Here is a 24,642-nt window from a genome sequence, read left to right as displayed (position 1 = left end):
TCGGATATAGATCTGTTTTACTTAGGCCTCGCCTGTCACAGGGCCTCGCCCGTCAACAAATAATAACACATAAACATTCATAACACATAACTAACACATGCAACTGGTTCTGTCCTAAGGCCTCGCCTTTCCTGGGCCTCGCCCATGTCCTGCTACCGAGGAGTCATGGAACCCCATCCATGCTCCTAATGGTAGTGAGGTACGGGACTAGCCCACTCTCACTCCTGTTCTAATTCGGGCCTCGCCCCTAATCTGCTACTAGTGAGATATGGAACCCCATCCACACTCTGCTATTGGTGAGATACGGGACCTCGCCCACACTCACCTCCCTACCAGGTACATACATGTATCACACAGACAACAAGTATAAACTATCATATAAAAACAATTCCTTGGGCGCCCGCCCGCTATTACTGGACCTCGTACTGCAAACAATGCTAGCATACTGTGCCTAGGGCTAACCCCCAGGTCTTCTACTCATAACTACATGGGCCAGCATTGTGGCCTTAGACCCATTCACACAAAGGGAAACTCACCTGAACTGGCTGAACTTGCTGATGATCTCACTAGCTGCTTCCCGACAACTCACGGAACTCCTGCTCCCCTTGCTCCCCGAACTACCAATATCAATGCAACACTGAGTCTAACTGACCCCCGAAAGACAATCAAGTCCACCCTGGTCCAAAGTCAAAGTCCTGGTCAAAGTCAACCTTCCAGGTCAACCCTACTCGCCGAGTCACCCTACTGACTCGCTGAGTTCAAAATGATTAGATTCCTTTCATTCGCGACTCGACTCGCCGAGTCAGTCCATGACTCGCCGAGTCTACCGATTTCTGAGTCTAGACCTGTTCAACTCACTGAGTCTCCACCCGACTCACTGATTCGAGTCACAACTTGAAGGGTTTGGGGTTTTGCGACCTGACTCGCCGAGTCCAAGAACAGACTCGCCGAGTCTAAGGCAATCTTCATATGACTCGACGAGTTGTTCATCCCACTCGTCGAGTTTCTCCAAAACTTCATGCTACTCGCCGAGTCCACTCAAAGGACTCGTCGAGTCCCTTCAGATCTCCTTACATGCAGAGGATTTTTGAGTCATGCATGGACTCCAAACTATAGATCCACCCTTCCCAAGCCTATTCCACACATAAAGTTGCAAACTTTACGTGTAGAGAAGGAGATCTAGGCAAGATACGCCATTAACTAGGGTGTAAGGCCAAGGGACTTCAAAATCGACTCAATGGCTGATACTTTATGCTCCTCCAGGCCCTAAAACACTTGAATCTGAAGTAGCAACTCCAGATCCGGCTTCTAACCCAAAATAATAACATTATGGCAAAAGAGCCCCAACAACCACACATAGATCTAGGTGCAAAAAGAGTCCAGGAACTAGTTTATTACCTCCAAGTGCTCAGAATGAACTCACAATCCCAGATCTATAGCTCCTTCTTGCTCTTCCAAGTTCCTTCTTCCTTTTCCAAGCTTAAATGCACCTTCCAAGGCTCAAATAGGAGATATGACGGCTAGGGTTTGATATCCAGGGCTAAAGAGGCAGTAAGGAACCCTAGGAAGAAGATTAAGACATTTATATAGGCCCCAAGTCCCGAATTTAGGGTTTTCCACGCACAGACCAGACTCGTCGAGTCACCTTGACCGACTCACCGAGTCGGTCGCTTACACCTCGACCTGGATCCCGCTCGGACTCGCCGAGTCCCTCCTTGGACTCGCCGAGTCGGCCCTTTAATTAGGGCTTTTCTTTCCTTTCATGGCTTTTGAAACTTTGGGTGTTACATTAAAAAATGTAAGAAATAAAATAAAAGGGTATAATAGTCGTTTTAGTCTTTAGATGGACCATTTCCATATAGAAACATGACCAAAAGGACCACGAAAACAAAAAAAAAAAATAAAAAAAAATTGAGGTTTTGACGAAAACCCAGAAAAAATACATATTACATGGACCATTTTTGTAGTTTGTCAACTTTTTAGCAAAACAAAAGAAAAATATGTTATTGTATTTAGAAATAATTTCACAAATGATCCTTATGGTTTTAAAATTGCCTCAAAACAGTTCTTATGAACTTTTTTTACAAGGATGGTCCCTAACTATGGATTGTGTAATGCCACAATTTCTTATGACTAACACTGTTAGTTTTTCTGTTAGTTCAGTATGAAAAGACATTTTTACACCTTTTTTATTATTCTCTCTTTGTCTCTGGAAATGGTTTTTGTGGGTGTTCTTCAACTTAAGAATCAACGATCCGAAGTGATTTCTGCATAAATATGTGTTCATCTATGAGTTAATGTTCTTGATTTTTTTAAAAAAAATCCCCACCATTCCAAAAATCAGAAATCGAAACCAAAATTCAAAAAGACATACATTTCCAAAAATAACAAAAAAAAAAAATAATATAGAAATCTAATGTGTGTGTTCTTCAGGAAACAATTTTTATATGTGTTCTTCAACCTAATAATCGAAGGCCCAAGGAGATTTTTGCATAACTATGTGTTCATCTCTAAGTTCATGTTCTAGATTTTTAAGAAACTTACCATTAAAAAAATCAAAAATTGAAACCCAAATTCATAGCATCATTCTAGAATTTGATTTAAATAACCCACCATTAAAGAACCTTTATTTCAATAACTCAATCACATATGTAAGATTGTTATAAATCATGCTCAAGAAACCCATATAAAGATGAGCACACACACCTTCGAAAAGCACCTATGCTTAGATCGTGCTCAGAAATCTCATTGAAACCTGAGGTTGTTGTGCTCAAGTGGTGGTGATTGCTTTTTAGGAGGTGGTTTTTTCTTAATAAACTCTCTCAGACCTTTTTAACCACCTGGGAATCCATCTGTTAGGTCTAATAACTACTTATCAAATCCATCTCAAAGTATAATTAATGTGGCAAGAATTTCTTGATAGGTGGTAGTGGTGGGTGCAAGTGGTAATCTTTCTAGTTGGGACTTTTCGGTTCCTATTGAAGGCCTTCTTCTCCATTGCATAACCTTCAAGATTTCGTAAAGATGGAATTTTCATATGGGTTTATAGTTTGATTAACTGAGTTTGGCCGAGAAACTTAGATTTGTGAATGAGAGGACCTTGAAGAGTTGGGAGATTGAAGGAAGTTTGAAATAAGGGTAAAAATGCAATAACTTATAGGCTTAATAACAAATTTTAACAAAATTAGTCAACAGTTAGTTATAAGGACCATTTTCATGTGAAGTTTTCTCCAAAAGGACCAATGATGCTCTAAGTTTTGTTGAAAGGGACCATTCAAGCAAAAAGTTTCATAAGTATTGTTTTGAGACAATATTAAAACCATAAGGACCATTAGTGAAATTGTCGTGTATTAAAATATCTTGATTTTTTTGTTGTAAAAGTAATCATATTTGTTGAAAATTATAGACTTATCACATTATTTAAAGGTGTACCTTTTTATGACCGGTCTGGTTGCAGTGAAAAAAAAATCAAGCCCTTCTTGGGGCAATCCCAACTCATGTGGCCCGGTTGGCCACTATCACACCCCGAACCAGACGACGGAAACATCAGGGAGCTTAAGTGACTTCATTTTTGTAGTATCATCGCAGAGTATATAATTGAAACATAACATCATCATCATCACACATGTAATATTACAACATTCATAGTTTACATCACATGGTGTATCACAATATTACATGACAAATATTCAAAGTATGATGAAAACAAATCATAACAAAATATCCATGTAGACTTGCTGACCAACCTGCTCAATGGTTTCTGAGAATACAAATTAATTTAAAAGGTCAACATAAAACTGTTGGTGAGTTCATAAACATATTTGAGTAAAATGTTTTGTATTGTTTAGTAAACACCAGAAAATCCGATATTTTATGAAATACAGTTTGAAATATTTGAAATGCTTTCGTGTCCGATCTTGTATTAATGCAGGTGTGTTAATGTTTGTGAGAGTATAAAGAGAATAATCCCAGACAACCCGATGTTGTCTGCTTATGAGAATGTTGGAATCTCAACACTCAAGTTTGAGTACCAGTGCGAGTATAATACTGTGTTATCCACAAGAGATGGTTTCCAAATATAAAGAGAATGAACTACAGACAACCCGATGTTGTCTGCGTAAGCGAATGTTGGAATCTCAACACCCGAGGTTGAATACCAGCATGAGTATAATACCGTGTTATCCACAAAAGATGTTTTCTGAATATAAAGAGAATGAACTCTAGACAACCTGATGTTTTTTTGCGTAAGAGAATGTCGGAATCTCAACACTCAAGGTAGAGTATCAGCGCGAGTATAATACTGTGTTATCCACAAAAGATGGTTTCCCGTAAATTTTATATTGTTAATTCCTCTAAGTGAGTCGTTATGACCATACTTGATAATAACAATTTCGCCTTTCATGACGAATATTAGATGCCGACTTGTTTAAGGTATGGTTTGTCACCCTAGACTGGCCTAGTCTAACTGTAGCGAACATCTCAGTTGCGGGGCGTCAACCCCGTATAGATCTATACACAAACTCATGCTCTCACTCAGGGAGACTCTTATTATAACTACAAGAAACGTTTGTACACTCATTTGGTGCCAAACGAACGTCTCACTAGATCCTTAATCGAATTTACGAGAAAAGAAAACATATAAGGTGTATTCCAGGCCCAATAAACATGTAAGTGGTCACTAAGGCCCACTAAGCATGTAAATTATTTCCAGGCTCAATAGGAATGAGAATATAAATATGTTTCGGACCCAATATACATGAAAATGGACAACTAAGGCCCATTTAACATGTATATTATTTCCAGGCCCAATAGGGATGTGAATACTGAAATCGATCCGTGGTTTGTTACGTTAGTTGTTTAAGTTATGTTGTTTACCGAAGTGACATAAAAAGCTCGCCTTTTTGTAAAGGTTATTTTTGGTCCTAAAAACCGAAAATTTACAATTGTGACACATTTTTGGTAAAAGTGACAATTTAGGTCCTTTAAGGACAATGTTTCTATTTGAGGCTAGTTTTAATAAAAATAATATTTTTAACTCTCTTTTGTCAAAACTATTATTTTTGGGCTGGATCTTTATGAAAATGTGCATTCTTTGCCCATTTAAAAATAATTTTATCTTTTTGGTCCAAGTTCTAACAAATTCACATTTTTAGTCTTTCTTATCAAAAATTTACATTTTTTGGCACAACTTTGTTGAAAATGACATTTAAGCCCACAAAAGTCCAAAATTTTACAATTTTTGGCCCAAAGCCGTGAAAAGTCCAAATATAGCCCATTTGTGAAAATTTTTACATTTTTAGTCATTGTAGGGTCACAAATGCCATAAACATCCATATTTAGCAAAAATAATCCTTTTTTAAACCCTTAAAAACCGTGAGTTACATAAAAATACCCCATTTTTGGTTATTTTGTCACTTTTGGCCTTCTCATATAATTTTTTTAGTTTTAAGTAACTTTGATGTATTTTAAAACCATTTCTTTTCATGATAAGTTGAAATGAGTGTTATGTTCTACAAATAGCATCATATTTTAGTAGATCTTCAAGTTCATGGAGTTTATAACACATAATCACATATATATCATGAAAAACACACAAAATCATGCATACACACATAGATATACACAAAACAACTTGTATTCTCCCCCATAACATAGTAAAAACTGAAAATGGGTGGTATGAACTCACTTGGCTTTGGATATTTCGGTAGTTGATGAAGATTGAAGAGGTTTTCGGCTTTAACAAGCTTCCTTGATGTGATTTTCAAGATCTATGAAGTTCTAAGAGCATGGATCATGAAATGAAGTGTTAAGAATAGATTTCTAGAGTAACTTGAATCAAAAGTTATAGAGTTTCACAATATCTTACCAAGGATGTATGAGCTTAATGGAGAGTCTTTGATGCACCCTTAAAACTCACAATAAATTAATGGATGAAGGAGAGGATTTCTTGTGCTAGATAGTTTTTGAAGTAACTAGAATTGATAGTGAAGGTGGTGATGGGAGACCCTTGGTCGTGAATAAAAAGGATAGGGGAGATACAGTGATGAGACTTCCCTAGTTGCATGAGATTTTATTGATGTATGGTGGGTATTATGCATGGATATTCACCATGCAAAAGGTGAGGTGTCATCCCCACAATTTTCCTCATTTTATTTCTCGTTTTTTGTTTTTGAGTGTGGACCATGAATGAGGAGGGATGTGGTTTACGACCCATCATTAAAGAGATGGGTTTACGGGTTATCATTGATCAAAAGGGTGGTTCACGGTCTATTGGGTCCTTCTTATGGGTTTACAGACCAAAATGATGAATGAGTGGGGTTAACGGCCCAATATGGCTTATGAACCCATTACGGCCCATGATAACAAGGCGGGACATTTTAGGCCTAATAAGGTCCATGAGAAGTCATATAACCCAAAATGCTATTATTTCATGTATATGGGTCTATTTAAGGTCCAAATAAGGTTCCTCAACCCAAAATAGTCAAATTGAGAGCTTACTGGCCCATTAGGCCCAACATGAGGATCCTGGTCCATTTTGAGTTTGAATCGGGTTATTAGGGTTTCAAACCCATAGTTGAGTATATGAGATGTATTAAGTTAGGTTTGGACTTCACTTAGGAGTTTTGATTCAATTGGATGTTTTTGATCGAGCATAGAATACGATATCCACTTAGATTATAAGTCTTACAAGAGTTGACGGTTACATGAAAACAGAATTTCCTAGCTAAAAATGCTAATTGTGACATCATCCCCCTGTTAGAGAGAATTTCATCCCAAAATTCTTTTGAAAGGTAGGATCATGAATCAGTAACTGAGGGTAGTTCTGCTTCATCTGGTCCTCGTGTTCCCATGTGAATTCCGATCCACGCTTAGCGTTCCATCGAACCTTCACAATTGGAATACGACTATGCATCGTACGCTTCACTTCCCTGTTCATTATCTCGACCGGTTACTCGACGAATAGGAATGGCAAGGGTTTCATCTGTTAATCACTTTTTCAAATTCGAGACGTGGAATACAAGGTGTACGCTGCTGATCCCCACAAGTAGTTGCAGTTTGTATGCCACTGGACCAACTCGGGCTAGAATCTCAAACAACCCGATGTATCGCGTATTTAGTTTTCCCCGTCTCCCAAAATGGATCATCCCATATCAAGGAGAGACCTTTAATAGTACCCGATATTCGACTTGGAATTCCAGAAGCTTTCGTCGTTGGTCAGCATAACTCTTTTGTCTATCCCTTAATGCTTGGAGTCGGGCTTTGATTTGGATTATCTTCTCTATTGTTTCTCAAATGATTTCTGGCCCTGTGAGAGTGTTGCTTGGTGATTGCCATTTTCCCAGCTGGGTGTCTCCTACCATACAAAGCCTCAAAAGGAGCAACCTTTATGATCGTGTGATAGTTGTTGTTATACGAGAATTCAATTAAAGGAAAGTGGGTATCCCAAGATTTACCAAAATCGATCGCACAGGCTCAGAGCATGCCCTCAATTGTTTGAATGGTTCTCTCACTTTGGCCATCAGTTTGCGGGTGGTAGGCAGTGCTCATGTCTAATTGTGTTCCCATTGCCTTCTGGAGCGACTGCTAGAATCTTGAAGTAAATCTACTATCCCGATCCAAGATAATAGATACTGGTACCCCATGGAGTCTCATGATCCCTTTTATACAGATTCGTGTTAATCTTTCCATCTTGAATGATTCTTTTATTGGCAGGAAATGGGCGGATTTGGTTAACCTATCGACAATCACCCAAATAACATCCACTCCATTTGCTGTCTTAGGTAATTTGGTTATGAAGTCCATGGTAATCCTTTCCGATTTCCAGTCGAGTATCACTGGGTGTTGTAATAATCATGAGGGCTTTTGGTACTCCACTTTCACTTTGGTGCAAGTAAGACACTTGCCTACGTAAGTAGCGATCTCTGCCTTCATATTTGGCCACCAATAATGTTGCTTAATGCCCAGGTACATTTTATTCGAACCTAGATGGACGGAATATCGCGTTTTATGAGCCTCGTTCATGACTATCTCTCTGAATCCGCAAAATTTAGGGACCTAGATTCTATTCATGAAGTAGTAAGTTGTAACGCCCTGTTTGAAATTACTCGGTTGGGGCCTTGGAAACCAAAGGGGTAGTGGCGATTCGGTCTTTTATGGGTCACATGATTTATCCGAAAGGTTTTAGGCTTGGAGATGTCGAGGGGAGTGTAGGGCTTCCCGCCACCTTTGTGTGGTTATAAAGTTCGTCGGAAACAAACTTGGAATAAAGGAGTTATGACACTTGGTATTTATGGTTGATTTTAGCCCCTAATAGAAATTAGTAACAAGATGATCCCATGCATACAAGGTGGCCAGCTCGAGAGTACGCTCAACATAAGTTGGGGGTACGCCCAACGTAGATGAAGAAATGGTCACGAGTGATTGGAGACATACGCCCAGAGTCTTTAAACCCTAATTTTTAGGGTGTGCCACTATATAAAGAACATTATACCCTCAAGGGTCAGCCCCCTTCTCACCCTTAGGCAGTTTTGATGAAACTCTAATCCTCTTTGAGAGTTCTTGGAGCTTGGAAGGCTTGGTGAAGAGCATTTTGGTGATTTGGATCCACTCTTCAAGGAAGCAAAGGTCAAGGCAAGGTATTGGTGCAAAGGAGAAAGTTCAGATCTGGGATTGTTGCTTCTCTATAGAACTTTTCAAGGTATAAAGTCATGAACTTGATGATTATCTCCCTAGATCTCTTAGATTGATTTTTGGGACCATTTTGGTCCAAATGTGGAATCTTTGTGGTTCAATCCGATTTCTAGGACTTGGAGTTCCTACTCTCAGTTCTAAATGAGTCCATAAGGCAGAAAGTTGCCACCTTTGATGTCCTAATGGGTTCGTGCATGATTTAAGACCATTTCCACGGAAGTAGATTGTCATCTTTAGAGTTTGAGCTTATATGGGTCATGCAAAGCCATCAAATAAGCAAATTTATGGTTTAAGACGTCAATAAGGACTTGAATTTGTGTTTGTAGCTTCTGGATCGGAGTATTAAACACTTCATGGAAAAGTAGCTTAACAGAGGAGTATGCTGGGTGTACATGCAAGTACGCGCCCCGTACAACACTTCCAGTCGGTACGCTTAGCGTACATAAGAGTACGCCCTACATACTCATCAGTTTTGGGCTTGTAGTTTTTTGGGCCTCAAGTTGGGCCAAGCAATGTATTTTAGGTCTTTGGGCTTCAGTGGGCCATCAAGAGTCAGATGTTTTGGACTAGGAATATGTTTGGGCTTAGGGTAAGACCCATTAAAGGGATTGTGCCCAATTGAGCAATTTTGGGCCATTGGTGGACCACTAGTGGGCTTGGAAAGTCTACCTAGTGTTAGGTTTTATTTTGAGTATTGGGCCTTAGTTTTGGATCATACTAGGCCATGGGTAAAATGGCCATTTTACCCCCATGCATGGACTAAGGATTATGGCATGGGCCCCAGTTGATAATTGGGTATAGTGTTTCGGTATTGATGGTCAAAAGGTGGTCAGGGAAACAACTAAGGATTTCTTCAGGAAGCTTCTGCATTCGACGTGAGTTTTCTCACCATACCAATGGGTCTAAGGCACCAGGGATAGATTATTTTATGATAGTTGGTATACTTGTTGTGTAGAGTTGTGTGGCATATTTATGTAGTGGTATGCGGTAGAGATAGCTTTACAGCTAATGGTAGAGGTAGCCTTTATGGCTAACGGTAGAGATAGCCTTCGGGGCTAATGGTAGAGATAGCCTTTGGGGCTAACGGTAGAGATAACATTTAGGGCTAACGATAGAGATAGCCTTTGGGGATGAGGGTAGAGATAGCCTTTGTGGCTAATGGTAAAGATAGCTCGATAGCTAATTGATATGTGATACATGGTAGAGGTAGCTTTTATATCTAATGAATATGTGATATGTGGTAGAGGTAACCTTTGTAGCTAATTGTTCTATATTATGTGGTAGAGGTAGCTTTTATAGCTAATTGATATGTGGTACGCAGTAGAGATGGCTTTTATAGCTGATATGATATATGTTGTGTGGATTGTGTGTGGGGTATGCTACGGGGGACTCACTAAGCTTTTTGCTTACAGGTTTTTTTTGTGGTTTCAGGTATCATCGTTTTGGAAAGGAAGGGCTCGGATTGGTCGTAGTGCACACACCTATGATTTTCGCAATGAATGATTTTGGGATGAACTCTGATAAATGTTTTACTTAATGATGATTTGAATTGTTAGAGTAAATGGTATCAATGTTTTAGCTATATTAAAAATGAAATGTTTACCTTGATTTTTGGGTCGTTACAAGTAAGTTCCGTCCTCTTTAGCTTCAAGGTTTTTATCCATCCTACGCAGCGTTTCAGTTGGGGCATTCTCCGGCTTCAATGCATCTAACTGGGCTCTCTTGATTTGTGAGGTTAGGTGGGAGTGGATGGTTATTCACAATGTCTTCACCCGACAACCTGAGTATTCTTTCCTGCTCAGGGCATCGGCTACCACGTTAGCCTTGCCTGGGTGGTACTTGATCTCGTATTTGTAATCATTTAGCGGTTCAATCCACCTTCGCTGCCTAATGTTCAACTCCTATTGGTTTAGAATGTGCTGGAGGCTTTTGTGATCCGTGAATATGGTGCACTTTGTACTGTAGAGGTAGTGCCTCCAAAATTTTAGGGCGAATACCACATCTCCCAACTCGAGATCATGGGTGGTGTAATTTACTTTATGCGTCTTCAATTGTCTGGATGCGTAAGCTATCACCTTTCCACGCTTCATGAGGACGCAACCTAACCCCTGCTTCAAAGCATCGCAGTACACTACAAAGTCTTAGGTTCCCTCCGGTAAGGACAACACGGGTGCCTGAAAAAAAAATATATCAGTTAACTAGTATCACTAGACTTCCAGCTGAATTAAAGTTTCTGAATCTATAAAATTCATATATACCAATTGGTTCAAGCATATCATCAAATAAATTGTGAGCAACTAAAGTTTGTTCACCCAACCTCGATTTGGGCTTATATTTTCGTTGCCATCAAATTCAAATGAATCAAAATAGAGTATTGCAATCAAAAGATCATTAATCGCTATAAAAGGACGAAGGGAGAAAGCAGCTTGACAAAGTAGAAAATAAGCTTGTGATGATAATGATGATGATATCCTATTCGTGATCAAAGAGATGCAACAATAACAAAGGTGATGGAGAAGATTCTAAGTTTTTTCCTTTCCCTATGATTATTCCATCGATTCTCAGAGTTTTTCGTCAACGGTGGTGGTGGTGAAAGAATAGTGAGGGCAAGGCGGAGGGATGTGGTGAACGACTAGATTGGAGTAAGTGGAGGGGAAAAGATTAGGTGATTCCGTTGACTACGATGGTCGTCCGACGACTTTGGCGGTGGTTCGATGGTCTCAGCCACCAGTCAAACTTCAAATGAGGTTGAGAGACATATGGGGAAGTGATTTTCAATTATATTTTTATTTATGATTTTAAATGGAAAAAATCTAATGATTTAGATTTGTTCTCAATTTAAGGAATGTTTTCATTTGAATATATATATATATATATATATATATATATATATATATATATATATATATATATATATATATATATATATATATAAGTTCAACAAGGAACCATTTTAAACCATAGAACCTAGAAACCATTATTTTTTTTAACTTTTAAATCTTATTATTTATCGAAAAAAATTCTAAAAATATAGAAATTCATAACTTTTTATCTTATTTCCATTGATATTAAATTTGATAATGTTTTTTTTTTTTTTTTTTTTTTTTTTTTTTTTTTTACTTTTTTTATTTGTTCGGATTCACATTGTGAATCTGAACATATCAATTTGTCTATTTTATCAAATTTGATATCAGTGGATGAATGATAAAAAAAATTATGAATATCTATATCATTGGTGTTTTTTTTATGAAAATTTTGTTTTAAAAGTTGAGAAAAGATTGATTAATTGGTTGATAAAACAAAAAACATTTTTAAAATGCAAAATAATTAAAAATTTTCGAAAAAAAAAATTTCAAATATTATTTTCAGAATTTATATTTTTCAAAAAAAATAAAATAATAGTACCAAAAAAAATTATAAAATAAAAAATAAAAAAATACATTTTTTTACATATTGTAGTAGAATAATAGAATATTCTACATATCTGAGAATTTTAGTATAATATTCTAATATTCTAAAAATCACATTAGGATATTTACAGTGTAATTATCTATTAGAAAATTTCACGTATTTAAAAAAAAGTAATTTTTTTTAAGTAATTAAAGTTCCGAAAATAATAATTAAAAAAAGAAGTTTTAGATTTTTCCTTTTAGTTTGCATTTTAAAATTATTTTTAAATTTAGTCTCACGGTATTACAAAATTAGAATGATCTATATATATATATATATATATATATATATATATATATATATATATATATATATATATATATATATATATATATATATATATATATATATATATATATATATATATATATATATATATATATATATATATATATATATCATGGTTTTTTTTTTTTGTTGGTATAATGTATGATGTATTTCTCTATGGCATTCACTTGAAGTGTTCCCTTTAGTTTCTTTTCCCATTTCCATCGTTTCCCCTCTATTCCTGCAAAGACAACTATTGGTGAAAGAAAGAAAGAAAGATGTATAATATAGGCTGCAACATTCAAGAAACCCCAACTGGGATTTCTCGTTGATTTGACTCTTTGTTAGCATTTTACGAAACCATAATGCGTAGAAACTGCTACTTTCTTCCCCTATTTATAACTTGAGATTCAACATAAGACTCTGCTTCATTCTTCTATTTCTGGGCATTCATAAACATCCTACCTTTTCTTGTTTTTCATCTTTCTTTTATTTGTTTGGGATATATTACGCCCCTTAGTCAAAGCCTCAAAGGAGAAAGATCGATTTTTTGGGAACCTTTTCCTTTGAATCAAACATACCCATTGTTTCTTTTGTAACTAAATTAGTGGGGTTTTTATATTTATGAGTTTTGGGAACAATGAGGGACGAAATCTTCAAGAAGAACAAGGTTTTTTTTTTCTTCCTTTCAACATTGTATTTATGTCATTGAATGTTCTCAATTAGATGAATTTGACATTATATTCTTGACTTTGAAGGTTTCATGGCCTAAAACACTCAAGAAATGGTTCAATGTCAAAAACAAAGCTCAAGACTTTGATGCGGATGATTTCAATCATGGAGGTAGTTTTCTCACTTGCTATTTCCTTTATTTCTGCATCAAATCATTGTACGTTTTTCCTGTAAAAGTAGCATTTGGGAATTGGAATCCCAATGACATTGGGAACTTTTCCTGTTTGTTGCTGAGAATATGTTCTTTGATTTCTTGTTTGTTTCTCAAGATCTGCCATTTGAGCTCTTGATTTGAACAGTGGCAATTACCATGACTTTAATAACTTTTTTTAAATGGGTTTCCTTTTCAGGTAGATATGAAGGATGGAGGAACAAATTTTCTGCAAAAGAAATACGCACCATCAAGAAAAGCAGAAGAACAGGTGCAGTTTCAGGCTATTTTTAAATTTATTGCTTTTGGACCACTGAACAAGTTCAAATCCTTTAATGTTACATGATCATAACTCATAAAGGATGTTCATCAAGTAAATTGACGAAGGTCGAAAACACACGAAAGTGAAAAACCACGTTTCAGAGGAAAACTTTTATCTTTCGGAATGTTTTTGCATTTGTTGTCGCTGCCAAAAGTTTAAATTTTCGAAATTCTGCATAGAATTGTGAACTTCAGTACCTAAGATTACAGGATTTAAGTAGATTTTTTTTTATCTCATATGCATTGGACAGAAAGATCAAGCAAGAGGACTGCTGATTGTCTTGAAGCAAACAAGCTCGATCTTGATCGTGCCCAAGTGACGGATGTTAATAACTACAGGGTCTTTGTCGCCACGTGGAACGTCGCCGGAAAACCTCCAACGAGTTCTTTGAATCTTGAAGATTGGTTACACACTTCGCCTCCTGCTGATATCTACGTTCTTGGGTAAAACTTTTAGTTTTACAAACGACTCAAAATCCAGATTTTCATTGTGATAAAACTAACACGATCCATTTGGCGAATTAGGTTTCAAGAAATCGTTCCTTTAAACGCTGGTAATGTACTCGGAGCAGAAGACAATGGTCCGGCTAAAAAATGGCAATCCCTAATCCGAAAGACGTTAAATAGTCTTCCGGGAACGACCGATGGATACCATTTCCCTTCACCAGTTCCTGATCCAGTCGTAGAGTTAGATTCAGATTTCGAAGGATCCGTCACACAAAAGCCCTCGTCTTTCCTCCACCGGCGTTCTTTTCAATCGCAGAGTCGTAGCATGAGGGAAATCCCACATCCCGGACTCGACAATAGATACAGCGTCTCTGATCGAGCCATTTTCGGGAACCGATGCAACGATTTTGACCTGGGTCTCGGGTCCGGGTCATCCGATGAAGATAACGGGCCTGACGATTCACCCGATGGCCCAAATTACACCCAATTACCATACAGCAGTTGTTTCTCGATGGAGGATAAAGATAAACCGCTGGAACAGTCTAAATACTCATTGGTTGCGAGTAAGCAAATGGTCGGGATTTATCTTACTGTATGGGTAAAGAGCGATCTTAGAGACGATGTTCATAATATGAAAGTGTCGTGTGTGGGTAGAGGATTGATGGGTTATCTTGGAAACAAGGTAATTAAATTTCCATTTTTTTTTAAAATTTTTTTGGCGTTTAAACTTCAATGATTTTGATTGTTTTATTCTTGAATTGAATTGTTTCAGGGTTCTATATCGATTAGCATGTCGTTGCACCAAACGAGCTTTTGCTTCATATGTAGTCACTTGACATCTGGACAAAAGGAAGGCGACGAGCTCAGAAGAAACTCGGATGTTATGGAAATCTTACGGAAAACTCGGTTTCCACGTGTTCAAGATACAGGAGACAAGAATTCTCCTCAAACGATTCTCGACCATGAGTAAGACCAAATGTTGTTATAATTTCACTGTGTTTGTTACATGGGACGTTACTGGACATATGAAAAGGGTATTAATTAGCGTGTTTTGCATAATTCTTATCTCACATTTTTTTTTATGGACAAAAGAATTGCTAAAGCTATCATATGTGGTGTCCAATGTAAGAAACAGGCCAAATGTTCATAAACTTACATTCTTAACCTTCCTTTTACATGACTCTAGCCGGATCATATGGCTTGGTGACTTAAATTACCGAATTGCCCTGTCTTACCGGTCCGCCAAGACCTTGGTAGAGATGCGAAACTGGAGGGCATTGTTGGAAAACGATCAGGCAAGTCTTGATGTTGAAAACGTTTCAAACTTTTAAGCGAATGATTTGTGAGTTTTTTTTTTGATTTTTTCATGATTACAGCTCCGAATAGAGCACAGAAGGGGACGCGTATTTGAGGGATGGAAAGAAGGGAGGATATATTTCCCTCCAACTTATAAATATTCAAATAATTCCGATCATTATGCAGGATACGATATGCATCCAAGAGAAAAACGAAGAACTCCTGCATGGTAAACCATATATATAACCTTATCTTAGGATCGATCATTGTGCTTTCAAGATCTTGATACTAGCTAGTATGTATTAATTTGCTATAAATTAGGTGTGATCGAATCTTGTGGTATGGAAACGGACTCCATCAAATGTCATACGTTCGAGGGGAATCTAGATTTTCGGATCATAGACCCGTGTACAGCATATTTTTAGCAGAAGTTGAGTCTATTAATACCCGAAACCGGTTCAAGAAAAACATTAGTAGTTATTCAGCTAGGATCCAAGTTGAAGAACTGTTACCCTATTCACGTAGATATGGAGATCTAAGTCTCTACTGATCACTATTGACACACAACAGTAATCGATTCGCCAACATCCCCCAAAAAAGGTCAATTCTTTTAACTTTGTCTGTTTTTGTGATTTCTTGTTCCATGATCTTAGTATCTAAAAATCTTGATTTGAAGGTCTGATTAGTTTCTTGATCATACAGAATTTGGGGATTTTACTTTCCATTTTGCGAATTCCTAGGCAACTACACGTGAACTGCTGGCGATTCTTTCGGGTACGTATGTTAGATTTTATCATTTAAATTTGTGGGCCGCGTCTTTTGTGTAACGTTGAGTTGGATCAAACCAATGAATACTATAAAATAAAAACTGTTGATGATTGTTTTCTTCGTGGTTTTGCATGCAGAAAGAGATCATTCATTCTTACGTAGAGGCATCAGACTGCTGATTGGCTTGGTCAAATACCATGATTCTTTCTTTATTTTGTTTGATTTTATACACCAAAAGATAAAACACTGTATTAAAAAAGATGAAACTGTTAGTATGGAATCACTAAGTCTTTGTATTTATGGCTTCACAGACAAGTTAGCTTGGCAGCCCATATAGCTTTCGGCCCTTTGTATAGTCTGGCCGATGAGATGTATATAGTGTTGTATGATCGCATAATGGACGTTTATAGAATTATCTTCGCCAACATAAACGGCATTATTGTATCATTGATAACTCATTAGATCCTATATAAATTGTAATTTGTATTAAAAAAAAAAAGGCGTATCATGCCTGTTATTTCAACCTGAATCTTTACCACCATGTCCAATAATTAGAACAAGAAAAACAAAGGGAATCTCAAAGGTCCCGGATCGAATTGAATATAGAAGGCTTGTTTGGATAGCCTTAATTCACACTTACAACTGAAATGTGAAAAACCAGCAACTAAAAAAAGCAACACGTCGGTATTGTAAAAGTGTAAAACTAGAACTTATTCCCCAAGAAAGCTAGTAGAAAACTACTAATGGATACTTATGACTGTTATTTTCATACGATGCCACATGCTAAGTAATTTCTATATCATGAGACATATACTGTAGGTCATATGTTGATACGGGCAACGTTTATGTTTACTATTGTCATTTCATATCTTATTGATCGAGGATCATTTCTTTCCTTAATTTACACTATCAAAACTTTTTGAAAGAAAAGTTTTTACTTTTTACGAATATGGATTATATATTTACCTTAACCAATTAGAGAATTAACTAATAGAAAATGATCTTTCCTTAATTTACACTATCAAAACTTTTTGATAGAAAAGTTTTTACGAATATGGATCCTCCTACCTTTTATTCCTATAATTATTCCTAACTACTAAAATTATGACAAATCACCATTCAATTTAATTGTATTTTAAATATTCCTAATATAGTCTTAATGATTTAGTTTAAAAACCTTTTATTCCTATAATTATTCCTAACTACTAAAATTATGACAAATCACCATTCAATTTAATTGTATTTTAAATATTCCTAATATAGTCTTAATGATTTAGTTTAAAAAATATGGAAAGATGACATTTGTCATAATTTTATTGGGTAGGAACATTTGTAATAATTTTATTGGGTAGGAACATTTGTAGTTATAAAAAGTAGGAATCAATTTAATTTCTCTTATATATTTACCTTAACCGATTAGAGAATTAACTACGAATAGAAAATGAGTCGAACAAAAGGAAACAAGTTGGAACTGAGTCAAGAAAAATGTGTTGCCAACTTTGATAGTTGATGCAACACACGAAAGGAAAGGCCGTTTTATTTATATAAACATTGTTAGCACATTAATTACCATTGATTACAACGTCAAAACTCAACAACCACATAAAGTTTAGGCAAAAGCACGACCGCGTCTAACCGGACCCTTGAAGAAGAGCTTCTTCTTCTGCTTCTCTATCACCTTTTGCACCTCATTCGCCGGAATGCCGAATGTCAGTTCCATCGCCTCATCCTCCCATTGGCTCATCACATTGTCCCTTCCGGCAAGTGGGAACCACTCGTTTCGATCCGAGTTCAGCCCGAATCCTATCACTTCCAGATTCTGCTCGCCGGAAGCTTCAAGTACAACAGGGTGACCAGCCGGAATCACCACCACGGTTCCCCGTCGAATCTGAGAGTTCACTTTCTCGTAACCAGGCAAAGTTTCAATGTTCCTACCAGCTTGCTCGGATAAGTGAGGGCATGCCATCTCAAATTGACCGACACCGTCGGCCACCACCAACACCGTCGTCGTCTTGGTGTTGTAAAACGGACCCGCCATTGATCCCTACCAAATCAAAACCATTATTACTCCATTTTTATTGATTTTGTTCCAGAAACTGGCCCAGAGTTTAGAGAAACACACACACACCTGTGTTATGTTGAACAACGAAAAGGCGACATTCATGTCTCGAAGATCCGAAAAATCTTTGGAATCGACCTCATGGAGGTTTCCATACTCGTTTTGGACCGACGGCTTCTCCTTGTAGATATTGTAAGGACCCTTTCTTTCTCCAAACGGCCATGTTCGAGTTTCGTCTTTGCCACTCAACGCTCTGATTTGTTCCTCCGTAGCTTTCTTGAATATCCCTTGTTGTTGTTTCTTCGCCCCAAACAGTTTCTCCAGCGAACCTCGATCCATCTATACAAGAATTCGCAAACATCAACACTCGATATCCATAATTTCATCGTAGAATCCAAAGAAACCAGACTTACATCGAAGGCAGCTTGAAGAACTTCGTTGGTGAATGCATTGAAAAACGATGATTCGGGGTTGTCACCTCCTACGCCGACGAATGTCTGAAATCATAAATGTAATCAACACTCGATCTGAATGTAGTAATCCCAACTAATTATGAGATTAATTCGAATCTCACCTGCAATTCACCGGGGACGGAGATGGAATGTAGGATCTTGGCCAACACAAGTTTTTCGTTGTTGTGTCGGTTAATCAGATACGCGCTGATTCCGGCGGGTACTCGGAAAATATCGCCACGCTTTATGTTGTGATTTTCTAACGAATTTTCTGTGTTGATCAAACTGATAGTCCCCTCTCCTGTGAAATTGATCAAACCCCGTTAAAAGATTTGAAATGTAATTTGAATCAACTTAATTGGTGAATGGCGATCCAAGAAGTTTTGATACCATTTGCAACGAAGAACAGAGCGTCTGCATCCCAATGGTTTGGGATTATGAAAGTCTGAGGTTGGGCTTCGAGAATTGCCACACGGTATTTCCCAATACCTTGGAAAAGTTCCGATCGATCAGTGAACTTCTGAAGAACCCTAACACTCCCTTGTTCGCTTTCTATCTTTGTTGTGAAGTGATGATCTTCAAAGACGTAAGGGTTATTTAATTGTTGTCCTTTCCCATACTCCCTTTCGCCTTTCCGGCTCTTTTGACTCATGCTGGTGTCATCGCCACCTCTGCCGCGACGCTTCCCTTGCTCCGGTCGGCCGTATTTCTCCATGCATGTCCGGAAGCATTCCGGATTTTCTTGTTCTCCTTTGCTCCCCTAGTGATCATACCGGAATTAAAGGAATTTGAGAATATTCAAATCGTTGTTCACAAATCCCTCGATCGGAAAGTATTTATAGCTCACATTAATTACCTGGCAACTCTGGTGGCATTTCCCCACCATCTCACGGAGTTCACGTTCTATGTCAGCAAAAACGATGTCGTATTGACCACCACCCTCGCCGGATCTGCCACCGGATTGTCCTCTTTCTCTTCCCTGGCCACCTTCTCTTTCCCTCTTCTGCTTCTCTTGATGGTACTTTTCGCAACTCTGCTTGCACCTTAGCTTCTCATCTTGCTCCTCCCCCCGAAGCTCCTCGCACTTGAGCTTGCAAACACCGAGTTCTGGATCTCTTTCGCTCCGAGCTAGACTCACGGTGGCAGAAACAAGGCACACAGCTACAAACAACGACAAAACCAAGCAAATTCTTCCTTTAACTTCCATATTTCCCGGTTTGATTTGCTGATTGTCTTCCAATCATCTACATCTATATATAGTGAAACTCGTGTAATGGATCATCATATGAGGTGTCCGAAGCGAGGATGAAGTGGAAGCATGCATGGCGGCAAGTGGCGAAATGGCTTCATACGTGTCAGCAGAAGTGCCAGCAAAGACAAGACGACAAAAGGGTTGTACTTTCTTTTGTGAAACAGTGGTGGCCACGTGAGGAGAAGAGGGTGATCACGTGCCTGTACGTCTGTACGGCGAACTTGAACAAGACGACAGAATATGTATGCAGCAAACAGTGTAAATGATTGTTGGGAGCTGGATTTTGTCGTTATCATCCTTTAGATTACGATAAGTTCGGCTACATTTCCATTTTTTTTAAAATAGAATCTAGCAGATAAGGGGATAAGAAAATCTGTGTATTTACAATTTAATTTGGACTACCGCGGTGTTTGAAAAAAAACTATTGTTTATTAGCTGCAAGGTAATAAGTAGTACGAAGTACCTTATTGAAAAAATAAATTATTTGAGGTTTCTATCGAAATAAGTTATTTTTCATATATATATATATATATATATATATATATATATATATATATATATATATATATTAATTTATAGCGGTATAAAACCTACGATAAGCTAATAAATTTTTTCATTTTTTTTAATACTTCATAGCATCTGAAAAACAAAAAAACTTATATTTTATTGTGGAAGTCTTTTTATTAAGGGATAATGACTTAGGAGGGTAATAAGGTTTTCAGTTTGTCCGTATTAGGTCACTAAGGTTTTTTTTGTGCGTATTACCGTTTAGAAATAGTCCTTTTACCGGTTTTAACAGGTAAAAATGACTATTTCTAAACGGTAATAACAACCATATTGCTCTAATACTCCTCTATATGGCGAAGCTCTTCGTCTATAGTCGTCCCTTTGGGGACATCCGATAAAATCGGAACGATACAGAGAAGATTAATGTGGCCCCTGCGCTAGGATGACACATACAAATCGAGAAATGGTCCAAAATATTTTTTAACCCTTCGTCGTCTTCTCTGGAACCCTAATTCCCTTTTCAAATGCTAATAGAGTTCAATTGCAATTCTTACGTTTCAGTAGATCATCTACTGAAGTCATGATCAGACAACATGTGGATTCTATGGTCAGATTGATCTTCTTGTTGATGTCTTCAACCATTTGTGGCAAGTAAGGGTGATCTTTCTTTCTATAAAGTCTCCTTTAAGTTTTTTACTTTTTCTGTCATTAAGTTTCATGCTTTATAAACTTCTGTTTATGTGTTGTATATAGTATGTATGTATTTGTTTATGTGCTGATTTTTTTATTCATTTTGCAACTTCAGTTTCTTAGTTCATGTTGTGGTTTTGTTTTTTATAAAATAATTGATAATAGATATCCTATACAAGTCCCTGTTGGTTTTACATTTCCATTCGTTATCAAATGTAGACATTGATAGGAGGTATCAAAGTGAGATTTGTTTCTGTACATATGAACGTGTTCATGTAAACATTTAAATGATAAAAAAGAAGTTATTGATAAAATGTTGCATATTTATGTAATGAGGATCATCAATCATATGAGTTTCTGGACTTAGAAGTTCTGGAAGGGTTGTGAGATAAGTTTAAATGGAAGCAACTATTTTCAGTCAAACAAATCATTCACATTGATTAGTAAGCATGTTTTCTAAATAATTAAGGTTAATGACTTAGGAGGGTAATAAGGTTTTCAGTTTGTCCGTATTAGGTCACTAAGGTTTTTTTTTGTGCGTATTAGACCAATATGGTTGTTATTACTGTTCACAAATAGTCCTTTTTACCCGTTAAAACCGGTAAAAGGACTATTTCTAAACGGTAATAAGAATCATATTGGTATAATACGCACAAAAAAAATCTTAGTGACCTAGTACGGACAAACTGGAAACCTTATTACCCTCCTAAGTCATTATCCCTTTTATTAATAGTTTTCTTTTTCAAAGTGGGTGTCTAGTTTGATAAATGATAATGATAATGAACTAGTATTTTGTCCGCCACCTTACCGTTACATCAATATATTTTATAAATTGAATTCTAACGATTATATTGATAAAAGTTAAGAACCATTGTATATGTTAGTAGATAAATATAAAATATCAGTACCAAAAAAAAAACTATTAGTGGATAAGATAAATGCTAACGTTTAGAAAGCCGAGGGTGTTCAAAGTCAAGGGAGGTGAAAGTGACATTTGTCAAAGTTAACAGGTGGTAATCGTAGGAAAATCATAGACGTCTGTTATGGTGGCGACAATACGTTAGTACAGTTACATTTCTTGGTAGATAAATATAAAATGTCGGTATCATTGACAAAAAACCTGTTGGTGGATGAATAAACACGAAAGTTTAGAAAGTTGATATGTGCATATTTAGTGTGTATTAAGTATAGTTTTTTATTCATATATTAGCTAAATTATCGCATATTATGGACAAAAGGTACTTAAAAGTGTTAAATTATGTTTTTCAGTCCAAAGATGAAGCTCGGAAGCAAAAGGATGCAGGAGAAGCGGTTAGGAGCTCGAGAATGGAATGAAGAAGAAAAACACTAAAAAAGGCACCTACTCGTCGAGTTAGATATCCTACTCGACGAGTCCAGTCGAAGGATCATAAAGATAATGACTCGGAATTCCAGATAGTTATCGCAATACGGGGAATGTGAGAGGGACTCGACGAGTCACCACTTGACTCGACGAGTCGATTCGCTTATTTAAAGATAACTCCACAGATCGATTAGAGGGAGTTCTGGGACGATTCAGAAGTGTTTTGCTGCGATTAAGAAGCCAGAAGAACCCTAGAAGTCGACAAAGAAAGCTAGAATTCAATTCCGGGAGTAATTAAGGCACAATTTCATCATTCTACTTATTCTTTTGTTTTATCAATATGATTAAGCAACTTGACTTTGTTTGTTTGCTGTTATTTACTTTAATTATGAACTAAAACCTTTAGACTTCTGTTTGGGGATACAAAGTTGACAATATGGTTTGATTGATTGGTAGGATTAATTCCAAGTTGGTGAATTTTTGTTATTTTAGCTTGCTAAAGAACCTTGTGTGTGAATAATAATTAATTTTCTGTTAATAGGAAGATAATTGATTAGCATGAACATCTATTGATTATTGACCTCATATGATATGTGACCACTATACTATATGTCTAGGATTAATGAATATGAAACTAGAATTAATAAGAAAATTGAGTAAATTCATGTACAAGCTTGTAAGATGACCATCAAACAAGAGGTTAATTAAAAATAATAAATTAATTAGCTATTGCAAGTCTAATTTAACCCGAATAATTAATCTAGTAAATATAATTGAATTAAACAATTGGCCACTGTTTGAGTTAGTTTATTTGCTAAGGATTAGAGTAGTGAACATGAACCTAATCACTTGAATCGGTAACCAACGAAAGAATTAATCCATTGCACTATTACTTTGAAATCAACCATAGAGTTAACCGAGTTGAACTAAACAGAAGTTCCTTTCCAATTATTGAATCTAGTTAAATCGTTATTTTCTAGTCTTAAATTAGTTATAGTTAGTAAGTTTCTAGTCTTGTAAAACTAGAGAAAAACCCCTATTTCTTAATCAACTTAGATAGAATTAGTTTTTAATTTAATTTGCCGTTCCCTGTGTTCGATACCCTGCTTATTTAGCTATACCACAATTGATAGGTTCACTGCCTTTTGTGTGTTATTTGATAATTAAAGTAGGTTTAAAACTAAGTGAGTTTTACACACATCAAGTTTTTGGCGCCGTTGCCAGGGAACGGTTCTAAAATTAGCATTAAAATTCTAATTCAATCGATCCTTTGTGTAAGATTCATCTTACACAAAGTTAATTTCTGTTTAAGTTTTTGGGTAAAAAAAAAAGCGTGATTTTACCTTGGACTCGCCGAGTGCATTCTCCCAGACTCGGCGAGTACGACGCTGAATCAGATTTATTTTTTTTGTTCTTTTTACGCGTTTTTTGTTATGTTTGCAGTTGTTTCATGACCCGATGATCTGATACGCCTCTGATTCCCCCTCTTGAAGATCCGGAAACCGCATTAAGAAGGAACAAAGGCAAAACCGTTGGAGAATCCGCTTCTTCAAAGAACTCACCACTCAAAAACCTCAAATCCGTTTTTAGCAAGAGAAGGCGCAGCAAATCAGGAGCATCCAGTGCATCGTTGACAATCGAAGACCCGATTCAAAAAGACACCGACTACGAGACCGAGGAAGAAAACGAGCCCACATACGAGCACACATCCGAGTTTGAAGACGATTTAGCCACCGCTATGGCTAATATTGACGAAATCCCCATGGGGGAATGGAAGAAGAGGATGCGTGATTTTTCAAACAAAATTTTCGATTTTTATAAAAACATAATTCCATCACTATTCATAGAAACAACCCCTTTTTAATTGTTCAACATTATATTACAAAATCCCAAGATCAAAATGTCAAGCTCCAAACGTGTGTGTACGGATCAAGCCGGCGCCTTCCCACGGTCGTCACTAGCACCTGAAACAAATAACATCAACACTGTAAGCACAAGGCTTAGTGAGTTCCCAAAATACTACATATAACACATATTAGCCACTCGAGGCTATAACTCTGTGGGTCCGTGCACCCAAACTCTGTGAACCCTCAGGTTCTAACTCTGTGAACCTTCCGGTTCTAGCTCTGTAAACATGCACAGCATCAAACACATAATAGTAATGCAGTACAACACATAACATACATGGCATACAAATACTCTAACACATAACTCTGG

The 24,642-nt window shown here is 37.0% G+C and overlaps 2 protein-coding genes and 1 non-coding gene across 4 annotated transcripts; 2 read left to right on the top strand and 1 right to left on the bottom strand.

The window, feature by feature from the left end:
- Window positions 1–12,567: 12,567 nt before the first annotated feature.
- LOC145015632 (type I inositol polyphosphate 5-phosphatase 4-like) lies at window positions 12,568–16,570 on the top strand. The gene is made up of 11 exons (XM_078974100.1): window positions 12,568–13,078; window positions 13,167–13,251; window positions 13,491–13,562; window positions 13,864–14,056; window positions 14,138–14,741; window positions 14,832–15,025; window positions 15,246–15,354; window positions 15,436–15,584; window positions 15,677–15,955; window positions 16,058–16,129; window positions 16,261–16,570. Exons 1-9 carry the CDS (start codon window positions 13,049–13,051, stop codon window positions 15,903–15,905), a joined length of 1,665 nt encoding a protein of 554 aa, XP_078830226.1. The 5' UTR covers window positions 12,568–13,048; the 3' UTR covers window positions 15,906–15,955; window positions 16,058–16,129; window positions 16,261–16,570.
- Window positions 16,571–17,599: 1,029 nt separating this feature from the next.
- Window positions 17,600–19,922, bottom strand: PAP85 (cupin family protein). 2 transcript variants are annotated; one of them, XM_078972591.1, is made up of 6 exons: window positions 19,482–19,922; window positions 19,025–19,394; window positions 18,757–18,935; window positions 18,596–18,679; window positions 18,252–18,521; window positions 17,600–18,167 (listed from the first exon to the last, which is right to left on the bottom strand). In XM_078972591.1, the coding sequence occupies exons 1-6, from the start codon at window positions 19,839–19,841 to the stop codon at window positions 17,733–17,735; spliced, it is 1,698 nt and encodes a 565-aa protein (XP_078828717.1). In that variant the 5' UTR covers window positions 19,842–19,922; the 3' UTR covers window positions 17,600–17,732. The 2 variants fall into 2 exon arrangements, with proteins under 2 accessions (XP_078828717.1, XP_078828718.1); XM_078972592.1 differs by having other exon boundaries at window positions 19,491–19,921.
- Window positions 19,923–20,768: 846 nt separating this feature from the next.
- LOC145018993 (U6 spliceosomal RNA) lies at window positions 20,769–20,871 on the top strand. Its single transcript, XR_013667313.1, has one exon. It is a non-coding gene; the product is annotated as a U6 spliceosomal RNA (small nuclear RNA).
- The last annotated feature ends 3,771 nt before the right edge of the window (window positions 20,872–24,642 follow it).

Source organism: Lactuca saligna, chromosome 9, assembly GCF_052625555.1.
Source record: "Lactuca saligna cultivar CGN05327 chromosome 9, ASM5262555v1, whole genome shotgun sequence".
In the NCBI taxonomy this organism is placed as follows: Eukaryota; Viridiplantae; Streptophyta; class Magnoliopsida; order Asterales; family Asteraceae; genus Lactuca; species Lactuca saligna.
The sequence above is the reverse complement of the archived record's forward strand: the minus strand, read 5'-3'. Positions and strand labels throughout refer to the sequence as shown.

Excerpts from the sequence above, each read along its gene's own strand:
- PAP85 (XM_078972591.1), bottom strand. The coding sequence starts at position 19,841 with ATGGAAGTTAAAGGAAGAATTTGCTTGGTTTTGTCGTTGTTTGTAGCT. Across the intron at positions 19,395-19,481 it reads AGAGTTGCCAGGTAATTAAT|GGGAGCAAAGGAGAACAAGA; the intron begins GTGAGCTATAAA and ends TATGATCACTAG. Across the intron at positions 18,680-18,756 it reads CCGTCCCCGGTGAATTGCAG|ACATTCGTCGGCGTAGGAGG; the intron begins GTGAGATTCGAA and ends TTATGATTTCAG.
- LOC145015632 (XM_078974100.1), top strand. The coding sequence starts at position 13,049 with ATGAGGGACGAAATCTTCAAGAAGAACAAG. Across the intron at positions 14,057-14,137 it reads GCTGATATCTACGTTCTTGG|GTTTCAAGAAATCGTTCCTT; the intron begins GTAAAACTTTTA and ends TTGGCGAATTAG. Across the intron at positions 15,355-15,435 it reads CATTGTTGGAAAACGATCAG|CTCCGAATAGAGCACAGAAG; the intron begins GCAAGTCTTGAT and ends TCATGATTACAG.